General features: G+C 44.4%; 1 protein-coding gene and 1 pseudogene across 1 annotated transcript; one reads left to right on the forward strand and one right to left on the reverse strand.

Annotated features, from left to right (window-relative positions):
* The first annotated feature begins 4,091 nt into the window (after window positions 1-4,091).
* On the forward strand, window positions 4,092-5,461 carry LOC123088233 (probable glutathione S-transferase GSTF1). The gene is made up of 3 exons (XM_044510433.1): window positions 4,092-4,432; window positions 4,564-4,612; window positions 4,740-5,461. Exons 1-3 carry the CDS (start codon window positions 4,187-4,189, stop codon window positions 5,216-5,218), a joined length of 774 nt encoding a protein of 257 aa, XP_044366368.1. The 5' UTR covers window positions 4,092-4,186; the 3' UTR covers window positions 5,219-5,461.
* A 4,613-nt stretch (window positions 5,462-10,074) lies between these two features.
* Window positions 10,075-13,912, reverse strand: LOC123112183 (putative cysteine-rich receptor-like protein kinase 20; annotated as a pseudogene).
* Between the last annotated feature and the right edge of the window lie 1,618 nt (window positions 13,913-15,530).

Consider the following 15,530-nt stretch of genomic DNA (forward strand, 5'->3'; position numbering starts at 1 on the left):
GTAGTGATTACATGAACAACTGCAAGAAAGTGCTCACATGGCCTTCCTACTTTATCAACAAAACACATGCATAAAGCTAGTTGTTCTGTATGTGATACATACTAGACTCATCATCTAGAATAATGTAATGACCATCACCAAGTTCTTCAATAATTTGCTTTCTAGTATGTAGATCACAACACTGAATAATATGATTTTGTATCTGGTGAGAATTCCATTCTTAGTTACCTGGTGCATTCTTCAAAACATACTTATTCACCTCCTTATTTGCCGCAAGACATTTCAATAGTTCATAAAGTTTCCTTTGTTGATAGACCATTCACTTTCATCATGCCCACGAAATGCCAATCCTTGACGAAGAAAAATATATGAGCATTTAAGTCAATACTTCAACATGATCTTATCAAGATGTAGATCCTCACTATTTTCACCTTCACAAGAAGATCATCAATTTTTGCACAGGGATTCATAGTATGTTATATCTCTCTTGAGTTGCATTGTGCACACTTGTTACACCACCGACATGCATATCAAGAGCAACATCTCTATCCAAGTATCTCTAGCCACCATCAGTAAATGCATTAGTTCCCTTGCCACAAGTATTTTCTTCTCTTTGAACAAGTAGCATACAAAGCAAAATGCAGCTTCCTCTTTGATACTATATTCAGGCCAACCATGTTTATGAAGCCAAAATGACTAAATCACTAAACTCTATTCCCGACTGTTTCGAAGTCATGTGCATAAGGTTTGAATGCACTTTTCATGATATATGATCTCCAAAGTTTGAACTGTGTCTTGATCACTGACACGATAACTTGCAATGGGTAGCCTTTACCCCAGTTCATTTTTAAGATGACTAAAATCATAAACCGGCAGCGGCGGTGAGACATCTTCAAGTCAAACTATTGGTTTTTCAGTTTTCTCTATTGTCACATTCGACATAGACACCACTCGTTCTTGAGTTTGCTCTTTAACCACGATTCTCCAATTTGATCTTCGGTCACATAAGTCATCCCCTGCACATCATGCATACTACCTTTCTTACATATCTTCCTAGCATTCCTCCAAAAAAGGGAAGCAATGTTTTCGGCCTTGTTCATTCTCCAATAATTCTACAATAATAATTACTTTCTATCAATCATAATGACATAAATGAACATATTATGCGCAATTTTTTGTGTATGTATTCAGCAGTTCATCTGCTTATTGACTGCGTCTATTCAAATTTGATGTAAATCATCTAAATCGGGTATTCAAAGACCAGAGGATGGGGTACCTCTCTCAGAAGAAGGACTGCTCAGGGAATGGGGGGATCAACGCCTAAACGGATTGGCATGACTAAAAAAATGCCAATACGAACGGTATCCCACACGTTAAAAGCCTCAAACCAATTGAAGAGTATAACCGGGGGACCAAAGATGGAAATAAGTTTTTTGACAGACCAAGGAAGTACTTAAGTTTGAGAGAAGGCCATTGAGTGCAATACCCAATCACTATCACACTTCTTTCTCTTCCTTTGACATAATGAAAAGGGACATGTGGCATATCAAGTCGCTTACCCCTTCTCTGGTGCTTATTGTATACTCCAAATTCCCAATGTAGACATCAACTGATGCATTTCAGAAAGCATACGCTTACGACATCTCATTGGCATGTCGATTATAAGAGAAGCCAAATGTTTCAAGGCTTGGCATGTGGAAAAAAACGGTAGTGTGGAACCACTGAGATCATTGTGTGTGAGGTTCAGTTTCTGCAAATTCACCAACTTCTCAAGATTCAAAGGGATCACAACTGACAATGAGTAACTACCCAAATCAAGAAGTTACTGTAGCTAAAAAAAAATGTTGTTATCACTTAGTATTTGCCGCTGACAACTTGTTCTTGCTTATATAAAAAATGTTTGATAGCCTAGCTTGCCAAATGCCCATCGACATTGTCCCCAACAGGGGTGACCCTAAGCCATGGTATCTATAAATATATTACTAAAATATGTTTGTTGGAATATAACAACAACACTTCCATAAATAAATATCTTTACTTATGGTTAGTAACTCTATCAACCATGGCAACTAGTTTAGTTCTTTAGGGAAACAAGTTAAGTTAGGATTAGAGGGGATTGCCCCTCTCACACCTTCTGTTAGAGAGTAGGGGGCAGATGCCCCCACCCCACGTCACCGCAATAATACGAAATTTTCTCACTAAGCCTGTCAAGATGCTATTGTCGGTCTTGGCCCCCATAAGAGAGGTCTTGGAGAAGTCTACTTGTTGTAGGTTGAAATTGTTGCCAAACTTTATCACAATAGGCCCTAGATGGCAGTATGGCTAAGATTCAGACTAAAAAGGCGGAAGACGCTCTTAAGTGGAACACCTCTTGTGAGATTGTTTTCAGTCAAGATTTACGTCTTGCAAGCTTGCCATGCTACCAAATCCTTCGGGTAAGGTATTTCCATTTATGCGTAGACACATAAAATTGATGCATTTCCCCGAGTTTGACGATATCCCGTTTGTAGTTTATTCCCGGAGGGCATCAGGTTGTTTAAGCTGACATGGACACCTAACACCGAGAGGTCACCAGTGAAGTGGTTCCCTTCGACCCGCACCCAGAGCAGTATCCCCTTCTCTCATGCTTACCGCATAATACCAAATTAACAATGTAGACATCAGTTGATGCATTTTGGAAAGCATTCCCTTATGACATCTCACCGGCATGTCGATTGTAAGAGAAGTCAATTCATTCAAGGCTTGTCATTTGAGATAACCCTGCTAGTGTTGAACCACTAATATCGTTGTGTGACAGGTTTAGTTTTTGCATATTCACCAGCTTCTCAAGATTTGAGGGGATCACAACCTACGATGAGTTACTAATTAGGGGATCTATAGTTGAACCAGTATGTTGAGATCACTTTTCCCCAACAACTTGTTCTTTCTTATATTAAGATATGTTCAACAACCGAGCTTGAAAAATGCCGACCGACATAGTCCCCAACGAGGCCATCCTAAGCCATGGTAAGAAGTACAATGGTGTAGGACCTATCTATAAGGGCCCAATACATCTACATACAAATAAAAATACATTACTGAAATATGTTCGGTGGAAGATAACACCAACACTTATAGAAATAAATGACTTTACTAATGGATAGTAACTACGCCAACCATGACCAGACACTTTAGTTTTCTCTAGGGTAATTAGTTAAGTAGGGTTAGATGGGCTTGAACCCCTTCCCACGCCTTATGTTACAGTAGGGGGGGGGGGGTATGCCCCCATACCCTGCGTGACAAGACTATATTTCTCTGACTGTTATTTATATTGGAATACATGTATCATATCCATCATTTCTACTCCCTCCGTTCCTAAATACAAGTCTTTCTAGAGATTCCTATGCGAATTATATACGAAGCAAAATAAGTGAATCTACACTAAAAAATGCGTTTATATACATCCATATGTATATATTGAAATCTCTAAAAAAAATTACGTTTAGGAACGGACGAAGTATCTTATAGTCACATACAGATAGTGTATTAAGACATTATTTGATATTAAAACTTACATTTCTTATATTTATGCCTTTATAATGACTTTATAGCATGCATTATATACATGTGGAAGTTCATCTTTTAACTCATTAAGTGTCGGGTCCATTACACCCAATTTGCACTAGGCCCTTCAAGATGCTATTGCCGGCCCTGATCCCCGTAAGTGAGTTCTCATACAAGTCTACTTGTAGGTTCAAATTGCTTCCCAAATTCGTCTGATCTGTTTAAGTATCTATCAAATTTGCTTGGATGGCCGCCGGATGTACATGGGATAGCTTTGGATGACCGGCTTCCGCATTGGTGTTTGTGAATTGGTCCCTCTGTCTGCGGACGGATGCAGTGTCTGGTTTGCGGAACAACGTTAGATATGCCCTCGGGAGGGTGAGGGAGAAAAAGACTTTAGGAAGCGGGACCCACGCCCAGCAGGGGAGACATAGTCTTTGACTCTTGAACAGGGTGTGCCTATGACAGTGGGGCCCATGCAAGCTGGGTGGTCCTTGCTAAAAGGGCGCCGTGCGCTGTGGATTGGTGTATGAGAAATCTGATTAGCTCTCCTCCCTTCCTCTGCATCCCCACCCACCTACCGTTCTCCTTCCTCACCTTTGACCTCTCTCAGCTGCTCCCAGTTCCGCTCCTGTACAGTCCGATGCTTATAGGCGTCAGAAACAGAGCTACTTTAAAAAAAACAGAGCCTGCTAAATTACCCCGAAGAGAGAGAGAGAGAGAGAGAGAGAGAGAGATGGGCGGTGCCGTGAAGGTGTACGGGGTGGGGGCGTCTCCGTTCGTGGCGACGGTGCTGTTGTGCCTGGAGGAGACGGGCGCAGACTACGAGCTCGTCCCCCTCGACATGGCGGCGCGTGAGCAGAGGACCGAGCCCCACCTCTCCCGAAACGTACGTCGGTTCTGCTGAGCTCTACCATCAACCACAGCACTCCACCTTCTACTTTTTCGTGACAAGTGTTATTACTCAGGTGCTCTAATTTTCTATCTCATTCCATTTTCTTGTATGCTTCAATCTTGCAGCCTTTCGGGAAGATCCCAGTGTTAGAGGACGGAGAGCTGACTCTCTTCGGTATGAAATTCTCACGCTCATCACAAATCAGACCATAGCATCTTAATCAAAACCTCACTTTTACAAACGATGATTAGATTTTCTTTTGCCCTATCAATTAATCCGCACGTCGGTAATACGATCTCAGAATCGCGCGCGATTTCTCGGTACGTGCTCCGCGAGTACGGAGGCACCAGCGCGACCGATCTTCCAAGGGAATCCAGCCTCGAAGAATCAGCCATGGTGGACGTGTGGACGGAGGTGGAGGCCCACCAGTACCAGCCGGCCATCGAACACATCGTCCAGCAGTGCGTCATCCTGCCGTTCATCGGCGGCGCGCGCGACCAGGCCGTCGTCGACGAGAACGTCGGCAAGCTGGAGAAGGTCCTCGACGTGTATGAGGCGCGGCTGTCGACGCACGCGTACCTTGCCGGAGACTTCTTCAGCCTCGCCGACCTCCTCCACTTCGGTATCACCTACTACCTGGTGGCCGGCATCGAGTACGCGACGCTGCTGGAGTCGCGCGCGAACGTCAGTGCGTGGTGGGGGCGGATCATGGCCAGGCCGTCGGTGAAGAAGGTGGCGCCGTTAATCCACCTCTGGTTGAAGCCGTCTTCGTCTGCTTAAATTTTTGTATTGCAATTCTATTTTGCTAGCTTACCAACCTGACCGCTTGGTCTTCGTCTGGTAAACTGAACATCGTACATTCAGTCTATATATGTGTCTCCATTGAGTTTTATACTGTCTTGGTGTATTGACCCACAAGTGTTCACTTATATCTCGTACAAGATCACCAACTGTATCCCCTCGGTTGGCATCAAAAGATTCTGAACCGTGCAGCATTATCTGATTTCTTGTGCTGTTGTTGTATCTCGTATGGCTTATTTCAGAACCGTCCCTGCACATATAGATGGAGAAAAGCTCACCGCAAGTAGAACTCGTATCGAAAAGGAAATCCCCACATATAGTTCCCATTTTCCTTTGCAAGATCTAATGAGTAGAAGCGCAAATTTCTCCCTGTAATGTATCAAGTTTCCGATGCATTTGGTTGGGTAGTTGATACATTGCGTCGGTTGAGTTTTCCTTGCATAAAGCCCTGCTGCCAGTATAAGAAATCTATACCACCTGCTTGTAGTGTTGCGTTCATTTTGCGGTGTGCTAAAATCAGAAAAATGGCGAAATGCCTATGACCCTGTTAATCTTCGACGAAAGATAATCTAACATGACAGGTTGCAGTTTTAGGAATAATGGTTTCTGATTTCTATTGGGAATGGTACACACATATACATAATGAATACTGATGCAATCTTTTGTAAGTATGTGCAAGGTGCAACTACAGGTCTTAACTCTTGAATTCTGTGATTGCTGCTTGTCGAGTTGAGTTTGATGGTTCTCAAGTTTTGGTTTGCCATCTATGATCTCAGAAACTTGATTGATCCAGGTGAGATTCTTTTTTTTTTTTGCGGGGGATCTAGGTGAGATTCTGAGATCACTATTCTGCATGTTGTAGAAAATAAGACCAATAGTTGTTTTCGGATCAAACCACTTGTGATGAAGCAAAGAACACAAATGAAAAAAAGAAAAATGAAATGAAGAATGGGCTTGTTTGTATAGTGACATGGAGAACTACTAGTCCCATACGTCCGCGATGGCTATAGTGAAAAAAAAAAGTTGTATTCTGAATGTCATGCCCGAAGTTTTGCCTTGAGAAGTGGAGACAAATGACTGATGATGGCCTAATGGAGGCAAAGATTGATGATGGTGTCGCTGGCCAAGTTTTGACCGTTCAAGTTGATCATACTATGTTTTTAACTGGTAGTTCGTTTAACTGCTAATGAAAAGTGCTATTTAGGGAAGGAAATAACAATATTAACCCTGAAGTTCAGAGCTGCTACAAGCCAGACAACCAGAAACAGGACTGTTTTGTGTCTGCATCATCTTGACACACAAGCCCCTTTATTAGGACGCAAGATGCAAACAAACTAATGGCCTTTACAGAGGAAAAAGAATTGGTCACCCGAGGCCGAGGGTATTACAGAGAAGAGCTAATTTGAAAAGGTCATCAAAACATTATGATATGTTTCTTTCCAGTGAGAATGTTTTCTAAATACTATTTGAAACCTTTTGATAGGGATAACCTAGCAAGCTTTTTGGCACCTTCCTAATGCGACAAACAAATTCTGAATTGTTGTGGTGTAAAATTTTCTAGACGGGGCACATATATCTGTTCAAGCACAGAAGTAATCTTCTTTAGTCATGAAAAGAATTGTTATTAGGAGGGAACACAACAGATGAAATAGAGCTAGTGGCAGATGCTTGCATACATCAGATCCAATGCTTTTACTACATAAAACAATCCCTTAAATTAATTGATCAATTGTGATCATAATGCACACTAATTAATGGCCAAATTCAGAATCTCACTCGCACTACTGGAAAACAAGCCAGTGAAATACTCCTACACACTTGCTGGAAGTTTTGCTGGAAGTTTTGAAGTATTGATAGTGGCAAAATGCAATGGATAAAAACAATGGGTAAGCCCTTTCTCTTTTGATAGTATTGGTTCTTCTCCTCCTTGCTACTTTGAAGTACTGATAATTCTCCTCCTTGGGCATGTCATTTCCCAGAGTGTTAAAATGGGCACTCTTAATTTCTCTTTCGGAGGAAGCGGAGAAGCTGCGGATGACGCTAAGGCACAGAGGAAGAGCAAGAACTGCAACACCTGTGGATGTTGTCAACGTTTCTCATTGTAATTGAGTTATTTTTTTTAATGAAGCTCTGTAGTGTAAATTCAGTTGATGTATCTGACCCTTGTATTTCAGTGGATGTATGGCAATGGATATGTTAATTCAATTCAATTATTTTCTCTATAATGTGGCATGAAATTGGTTTGATATTGGCACAAATTGTACCGTACGAAAATTGCAGCAGTTGCAAAATTCAGACAGCAAGTACACGAGCTGTACATACATCAGATGCACACATCAGATGAAAGAAAACATAGAAAGAGATCTAGTGGCAGATGCTTGCATACATCAGACTGATCATAATTGTGATCCAATGGTTTTACATAAACCGAATCCCTTGCATAAATCGTCAATTGTGATCATAATTCACACTAATTCGTGGTCAAATTAAAAATCTCACTCGCATTACTGGAAAACATGCCAGTGAAATTCTCCTACACATTTGCAACTAGATTACATAGTTGACAACTTGTAGCTTACAACTAGACCTTCTTCAAGGATGGTGTAGAGTTTGACAGATGGCTGCAATATGATGCCACCTTTTTCACATTCTTGACTAGTTACTCTTTTCCGAACATGGTTATGTGCATCACCACTCAAACGAAGTATTGTGAAATCAAAGATGATCCATTGGATCTGTGCCGCAGTACACACTTTTTCGACTAGAGCAGCAGAATGCTTTAAGAAGCCACAGAAGCATACAAAAATAAATAGATACGAAAAGATTACTCAAATGCTCTGCAAAATTCAGACCAACAATTCTCTCATTCATATCCAAAATTGATTACAGTATGACTTGATAGTCGGTACATCAAGGACTTGCTTAGCTCAAAGCTTCACTCACACATACACACAAGAGTTCACCAACCAATGCTACTCGTCAGAAACTGCAACTTTAACTCACCACGACGCCAATGCCTAAGAATCCAAGTCAGCCAAGATTAATTTTACAGGAGAGTCAGCATAGTCTCCAGACGCTAGGCAGCTCACATGATTACTGTGTGTATCGACAAGTTCAATTCTACTCTTTTTTCCTGCTACAAGCCGGGTAGCAAACGGGCGTTTTGATTTTGCGGCGAGTGCGTTTTACGCTCTGTCTCGTGCCGGAATTGCAGTACATGAGCTTCCTTTTTAGGCTCATCTGCTTTACTTTGATTTATTGAAAATGCCCTTTATTTACTTAAACCCTTACTTAGGACCAGGTGTGGATGTAGTGTAACTATGCCGTACACATCTTAACAAGGTTTTTGCTGCCTAGCTAGATGGAGACTCTGCTGACACTCTTGTAAAATTACTAATGACTGAAAGGGATTGAAAGAACACTAGAAATCTTGGTGATTAAGTGCAGAATCTAGAGATGCAAAGATTAAATGAAACTCACATGTGAATGGTTTAGGAAGGACTAGCTTAACTCGAAGGTTCACCCACACGGACTCAAGAAAGGAATTGGTTCCTCTGCTTCCTCTGATGCAATTTCTTCCTCTGCTTCGATCACCCGAGCGCTCATCCGTGGATTTGCATCGCTTGCGCAAAGTCCCGTCGACGAGCCATCTCGAGGAGGCGAGCTTGATAACGCCATGCGTGCTGTCTTGCTTGGAGCAGCTCCTCGGGGGACTTGGTCACGTCGGAGTAATGGATCCAGGGGTCGTTGAACTGCACGGTGTCCGCCATCTGCTCCACCTTTCGCCTGGCCTCTGCTCTGCTGCGCTCGATCTCCTGCTGACGACTGGCCTCTTCTTTGGAGGCCGATCGAGCCTTGTCGAGGCGAGCCATGGTGAGGCGAGCTTTCTCGATCAGTTCGCGCATGCTCATCTGCGGCTTCGGTTGCGTCGCGCTCTCCGGAGATTCGGCGACCTGGTTCTTGGTTCTTGGATCCTTGCTGCTGCTGGGACACGGAAGCTTGCTGCTGTCGACCGCGACGTGGAGCTCGCCCCCGGAGCAGTCACCGCGTACGCGCTTCGCCGGCGGCAGTTGGACGTCGCGCACGGATCCGGGGCGCTTTGGCTTCTTGGCAGCCGCAGGGTTGGCCACCAAGGCGGGGTTCACGCGCACACGGGAGGAGCAGGAGTGGAGGTCGGCAGCGGCGGCGCTACGACGCGGGAGCAAGACGGCGGAAGCACCGTGGTGCCGGCCATGGTCGCGGCCGCGGAGTTGATCGAGGAGCAACGATCAAACAACGATCGCGAGAGCAGGGATCCGGCGGCGGGACGGGAGGGAGGAAGAGGATGCGAGGTGAGATAGATCGGGAATCTGGGAGACGCTGGAATCGAGGCGAGCAAGAAAGAAGAGACGCGGGAAGTAATTTGAATCCGAGTGGAAGTCGTCCCAGGCAGGCATAGCTAAAACGCGCACTTTGGTTTTTGAATCCGAGTCGGCCCGGGCATGGCTAAAACGCGCACTAATGAATTCCGAGTATAAGATGAATCTTTCCAACTAGCACTAATGGCTTCTGATTACTATGTCTCTCTGCTTCAGTTCAGAGTTCAGAGTTCTTATATTGTACACTACCTGAGCATGGATGTTCAGGTGCATCAAGGTCTTTTTTCAATCCAGAACAGCGTTTATTTGGAGATCCTGATGTGTTTGTAGTGTGTGCAGCTACAGATCTTAACTCTGAGCTCTGTAGTTGCTGCTTGTCAAGTTGAAGTCTGATTATGCGCAAAAATAAATAAATTCAAGTCTGATTATTCTGAAGTTGAACATGCCGGCTAAGTGTCAGTTTCAGTTTGCCATGTATGATCTCAGAAACCTCAACATCATTACATCAAGCTTGCAAAGATCCCAAGGCCCATATCCCTGGATGCCGTCGAAAATACGTTTGAATTACAATGTAGCTGATGGAAAATCAGTCTGGTAGTTGGTACTACAGAAACATGTTTATTTTCACTATACAAAACTGGTCTTAATATCTCGAATATATACACTACCTGTGTCATAAAAAGCCCATAATCCTTGCTTACATTTTTGTTGTATATATGCTACTACTGAATGTTCTCCATTATATCAAACCTCCGGGTCTAGAATGATTCGAACTCTGGTCGATATTGGAGATGAACTTGTAATGGTTATGTCTATTGTCCTGCTTGATTGGCCCACGTATGTCGATGTCGTGTGTGTGCCGGCACACCCATGGATCAGCGCGGCTGGCTGCTTAGGCTCCATCGGCGAGCTTATGTTTTCAGAGTTCAGCATTGCAGCAACATCTGTCATGGCAGGCCGATCTGCTGGATCTTCCTGAGCACAAAGCAGCGCCACCTGAGCACATTTTATTATCTCGGCGACTTCATATCCGTCCCCTAACAACGGATCCACAAGCTCATGCAACCTTTGGTCCTTCCACATATGCCAGGCCTGAAAGAGTTTTTCAACAAGCTTGACATCAGAGAACTGCAGCGCAAAAGAAGGAAAATAATCTGGCAACAAAAGTAAACATCCCATGAATGTGAACTAGTATAAGAAATCTTGCTTTAAATATATATGTTCAGTTCACTCACATCTCGTACAAGATCACCAACAGTATCCCCTCGCTTGTCGAGTATGGTATTCTTTCGGCCACTAATAATCACCAGAACCAGGATGCCAAAGCTGAACACATCTGTCTTCAGCGAGTAAACTCCTCGAGATGCATACTCTGGGGCTTTGTAACCACTGAAAAGATGAAACAAAGGATGTCAAAACTGTAATATTCGAACATCTGAAGACAAAATAGTGGGAATCTGTGATGATTGATATATCAAGTGTAGCTGATACCTAGTTCCCACGACCCTACTCGTGCGCTCTTCTGCTACGTCTGAACCCAGTGCTCTAGCTGAACCAAAATCAGCAATCTTTGGGATCATGTTACAATCCAAGAGGACATTATGTGGTTTCAAGTCTCTGTGGACAAGCCAGAACATGGAGTGCTTATGCAGGTAAACAATTCCCTCTGTTAACCCTGTAATTATCTTGAATCGCTTAGACCAGTCTAGCAATTGCCCTTTTGTTCTGTCTGCAGAATGTTCAAAGAATGATTATCTTTTTTTGGAATTTTCTATTCTGCTCTAAACCAAACTATAATAGTTTCATATTAATTATGATGTAGAACTAGGGTTGTTGTAGCCTTAATTTAATTGTAGACGTATTGCATTCATGCACATACATACTTAGAATTAAACGAGGCGCGCTTGGAAATAACTTACAGTAGGGAAAACTTACCACATAGGTAACGATCCAAGGAACCATTTTGCATGAACTCATACACTAGAATCCTTTCTTTCCCATGGATGCACCACCCCAATAACCTAATCACATTGGCATGCTGAAGCTTTGCAAGCTGCAATTCACTGTTGACTTCAACCGTTGCTGCGTGCTCATCAGCTCTTTTGATGGTAACATTAAGTCCACCAGGCAACCGGCCCTGCAATTTTTACTAAGGGGGTTAAAACTAACTTTCTCTAAGCGGACATCCACGCTATTAGGAAGACAAGGGGGATATGCATTCACTTTGTTAACTTGTTTCTATGTTGGCTTACCTTGTACACCCTCCCAAATCCTCCCCATCCAATTATCATCTTCTCTGAGAAATTCTCTGTAGCATCCAAGATCTGACAGAAATCGAACCTTGTGAATCCCGCGCAAGCCTCTTCCATACGGGTACAAAGCTCCACAAGTTCTTCAATGTCAACGATATTCTGCTCTCGAACATCAACTTTTCCTGACTCACAGATAATCTACCCTTGTCACCAATGGGAATTTAACGAACACTGACAGTATTAAAAGTAATTTTTTTAGAAAAATGCTCCAGTTTGTTTGTGTTTCATGTGGTTAATAATGGAGTAAGTATGTGCTAAAGGAACTTCTCAAGAGCTGTACTATCGGTAGTTTGAAGTTCTTATATTGTACTCCCTCCGTCCCAAATTATTTGTCTTAGATTTGTCTATATCTAGACACGTTTTAACGTTAGATATATCCATATCTAAACAAATCTAAGACAAGTAATTTTGGACGGAGGTAATATCATACATGTATGATTGCTTCCACTAGCTAGTGCTCTTTCATGACGTGCTATTAACTTATTTTACTACAGTTAAATTCTATGTGGTGACACAATATTTATTCATGAAAAAGTATGCATGTGTAACAAAAGTAATATCAAAATCATTTATTTGGAGACAATGAAGCAATCCAAAATACTTGAAGCATATAACATTGACATGAAACTTCAGTCTATTACTTTCCATATCTGAGTCCATGATTAAGCGCATTAGGAAATTCACAAATGTAAGTGCTTACCTACAAATTGTTATTCTCCAACATCGCAGAGTTCAGTAGCTCCTTGAATGTGTATTTTGGTGAACTCCAAAGGTTTTGTTGGAAGCCTAAATGTAGGAAATCTCATCATTATTGTGCCAACCCATCTTTGGTTTCAATAGAGTCATAAGAAGTGGGAAACTTCATGCATTTGAGTCTGTATAACTGAACTTATGGCATTGATACATAACTTGAACATGACATTAACTCAACTTAACAAGGAAAAATCGTGCTTATATTGACAAAGATGCTAGGAATATGACAAATCATTTTGTATCTCAAGTCAAACAAATTCATCGACGAGGTGTGCATACTGTAAAAAGCTGACCTGATGTGACGATTTGAACTATCTGTCACTACAATGAGCACCCGGCCCCCTCATCAGCCTGCTAGACAATATCAAATATCATCGTTATTGATGTACAGCTAACCAGCACATATTGATTCTCTCTCAAAAAAAACAGCACATATTGTATGATTGAGGTTAGTTGTAACCCCTCACTCCCCCAATCTCCAATCCTATTGGTCCACGATTAATTACTTATTGTAAAATTCATATCGAATTGTTTAACGGCAATTAACAATCTGCAATTGGACCCCAATTCAGACGCAGTCACTTGAATAGATCAGTTCAACCGAATTTAAGTAAAATCGCTCTGAAATCAGTAATCCTCAACCAGTGAGGTTTCAGTTTCGATATCAGCTCTGAAATCAGTTTTGATACTAGTACTAACCTTGACACGGCGACTATCTGCAGTAGAATTGTCGACGAGGGCGATGAGCGGGATGAGGCGGATGAACATGTCGATCTCGTGCTGGGCGGCGCGGAGCTCGTCGGCCATCCGGGCTCCCAGGAGCAGGCGGCGGAGGTAGCCGCAGTCCTGGCACGCGGTCACGAACGCGTAGCACCGCCGCAGAGCGCTGCCGAGCTGCTCCAGCGGCCGCCTGGTGGCCTCCCGCCGCATCAGATCCTCGAGCTCCAGCTCCCCGAGCAGGCCGCCGACGAGCTCCACGTGCTGCGCGAGCCGCACGCAGGCATCCCGGTGGCGGCGCGCCACCAGGGCGGCCTGCACGACCATGGAGACCAGCCCGAGCGCGTCGACGCCCACCAGCTGGGCCATGGTGGAGGCTTGCCCCAGGGCGCCCCACAGGCTGCTCGACAGGTTGTCCCATGCGCTCGCCATGCTCGCTGCTCCCCGCTGCTGCACTCGTTGCCGCCATTGACGGGCGCGGGCGCGACACGTATCTATCGGTGAACTTGTGTGTGTCGCCGGCGACTTTGACTTTTTTCTTTACCAAAAGGGCAGTGATATGCGCCGGTCCACCTGCCTAACTATTGGGCCGGTCCAGCCCCCAGCCGCCCGATGCAGCGAGATTTAACCGTCTGATCCTACGCGCGTTGACTTTCTCATCTTCTTCTTCCTCCCCGCGCGCAACGCGAGCACTGCCCCGTTCTGCTGGACGTCCTCGCGGCCGACAGCGACCATCCCGTCATCTAGGCCTCCTCCCCCTCTGCCATCCCGTGCTGCTGGATGTCGTGGTCGCCGCCGGTCGCTGCCGTCGTGTCATGTTTCTCGTCAGATCCATATATGCAGCACGCTTTCACCCATGGGTTGCAGCTCCTCGCAGGGACGGTCACAGCTCCAGGGGAGGCGCCCGCAGCTTCTAGTGGCGATGGTCACCGGTCGAAGCACCTCCGGCGATGCGCTCACAAAAAAGTACTCTCCCTCGAGGTGCCGATAGTAGCAAAACAATCGGCCGTTTGTAGCAAAAAAGTGTATCAGTTCCAACAAAAAAAAAGCTCGCCGCTGCCGGTCGCCGTCACCGTTGTAGCAAAACTGTTTATCGGATGTAGCTTCCTTGGTTGCCGGTTGCAGCGGACAATTGATATGGTTGTAGCAAAAACAAAAACAAATGTCGGCCGGCCGCTGTGTATGGTGGTAACAAACATTGTTGCCGGTTGTAGCAAAATCTTCATGGTTTGCAGCAAAAAAATGTTGACGCCCATTGTCGAGGTTGCATCATCTTCACGAACCTGTGTAGCAGAAAAATGTCGTCACCGGTAGTCGCAGATGAAGATGCCGGTAGTAGCAAAATAAAACACTGGTTCCAGCAAATGAAAAATAGCGACAAATCTAGTATTTGGTTCCAGCAAAAATAAATATCGTTTGTAACATCCCCGCCGCCGGATATAGCATCTCCTACGGCCGGTTGCAGCACTCCATAACAGAAAAACAAAGCTCTGTATGAGCACATCCATGGCGACTGTTGCGTCATCGTGAGTGTCGCCTCACAACAGTGTGTGCGCATGCAACAAAAAACAAAGGGGGGACCGAAGGCAGAAAAAATGTTGTCTCCGTTTGGTTGAGACTCGCTGTCAGAGGTAGACGTCTCCGCCATCGACGCTTTCTCGCACGCGAGCACGTCGCCGTGAGAGAGCTTGTGGGGTCTCGAGGTGCGTGGGGAAGACTAGGAAGGAGCAGAGCCATGCACTGGAGATAGGAGAAACGGACTGAGTAGAATGAAGGAGGAAGAAGATAAGGCACCAGATTTAATTCGCGTGCGGGTGCGTTGTACTTACATGTCGTCATCTGAATCGTCGGACGCTGAGCGTGTGGACGCGACCGACCGAAATTTCGGCCGGCACGCCGTATACAATCGTTTCCCTTACGAAAAAGGCTTTCGCCTAGCTTTATACATAAAGCAAACCACCAGATCCACACGGTACTACAAAAGTTCACATTGCACATACGCAAATGTAACACACAACATAATATAAGAGGGTTCTGCTGAGAGCACAACTCAACCAGCCCTGAAGAAAAAACAGAATAAAGACGGCGGCACAGCCACCGAAGAAGCTAATCTGGCTTGGGGCTGGAGGAGGAAGCGGCGGCGCCAAGCGG

This window comes from Triticum aestivum, chromosome 1B (assembly GCF_018294505.1).
Source record: "Triticum aestivum cultivar Chinese Spring chromosome 1B, IWGSC CS RefSeq v2.1, whole genome shotgun sequence".
Classification (NCBI taxonomy): domain Eukaryota; kingdom Viridiplantae; phylum Streptophyta; class Magnoliopsida; order Poales; family Poaceae; genus Triticum; species Triticum aestivum.

Coding starts and splice junctions, on each gene's coding strand:
- LOC123088233 (XM_044510433.1), top strand. CDS start 4,187: ATGCTTATAGGCGTCAGAAACAGAGCTACTTTAAAAAAAACAGAGCCT. Junction 4,433..4,563: donor AGCCCCACCTCTCCCGAAAC/GTACGTCGGTTC, acceptor TCAATCTTGCAG/CCTTTCGGGAAGATCCCAGT. Junction 4,613..4,739: donor CGGAGAGCTGACTCTCTTCG/GTATGAAATTCT, acceptor ATACGATCTCAG/AATCGCGCGCGATTTCTCGG.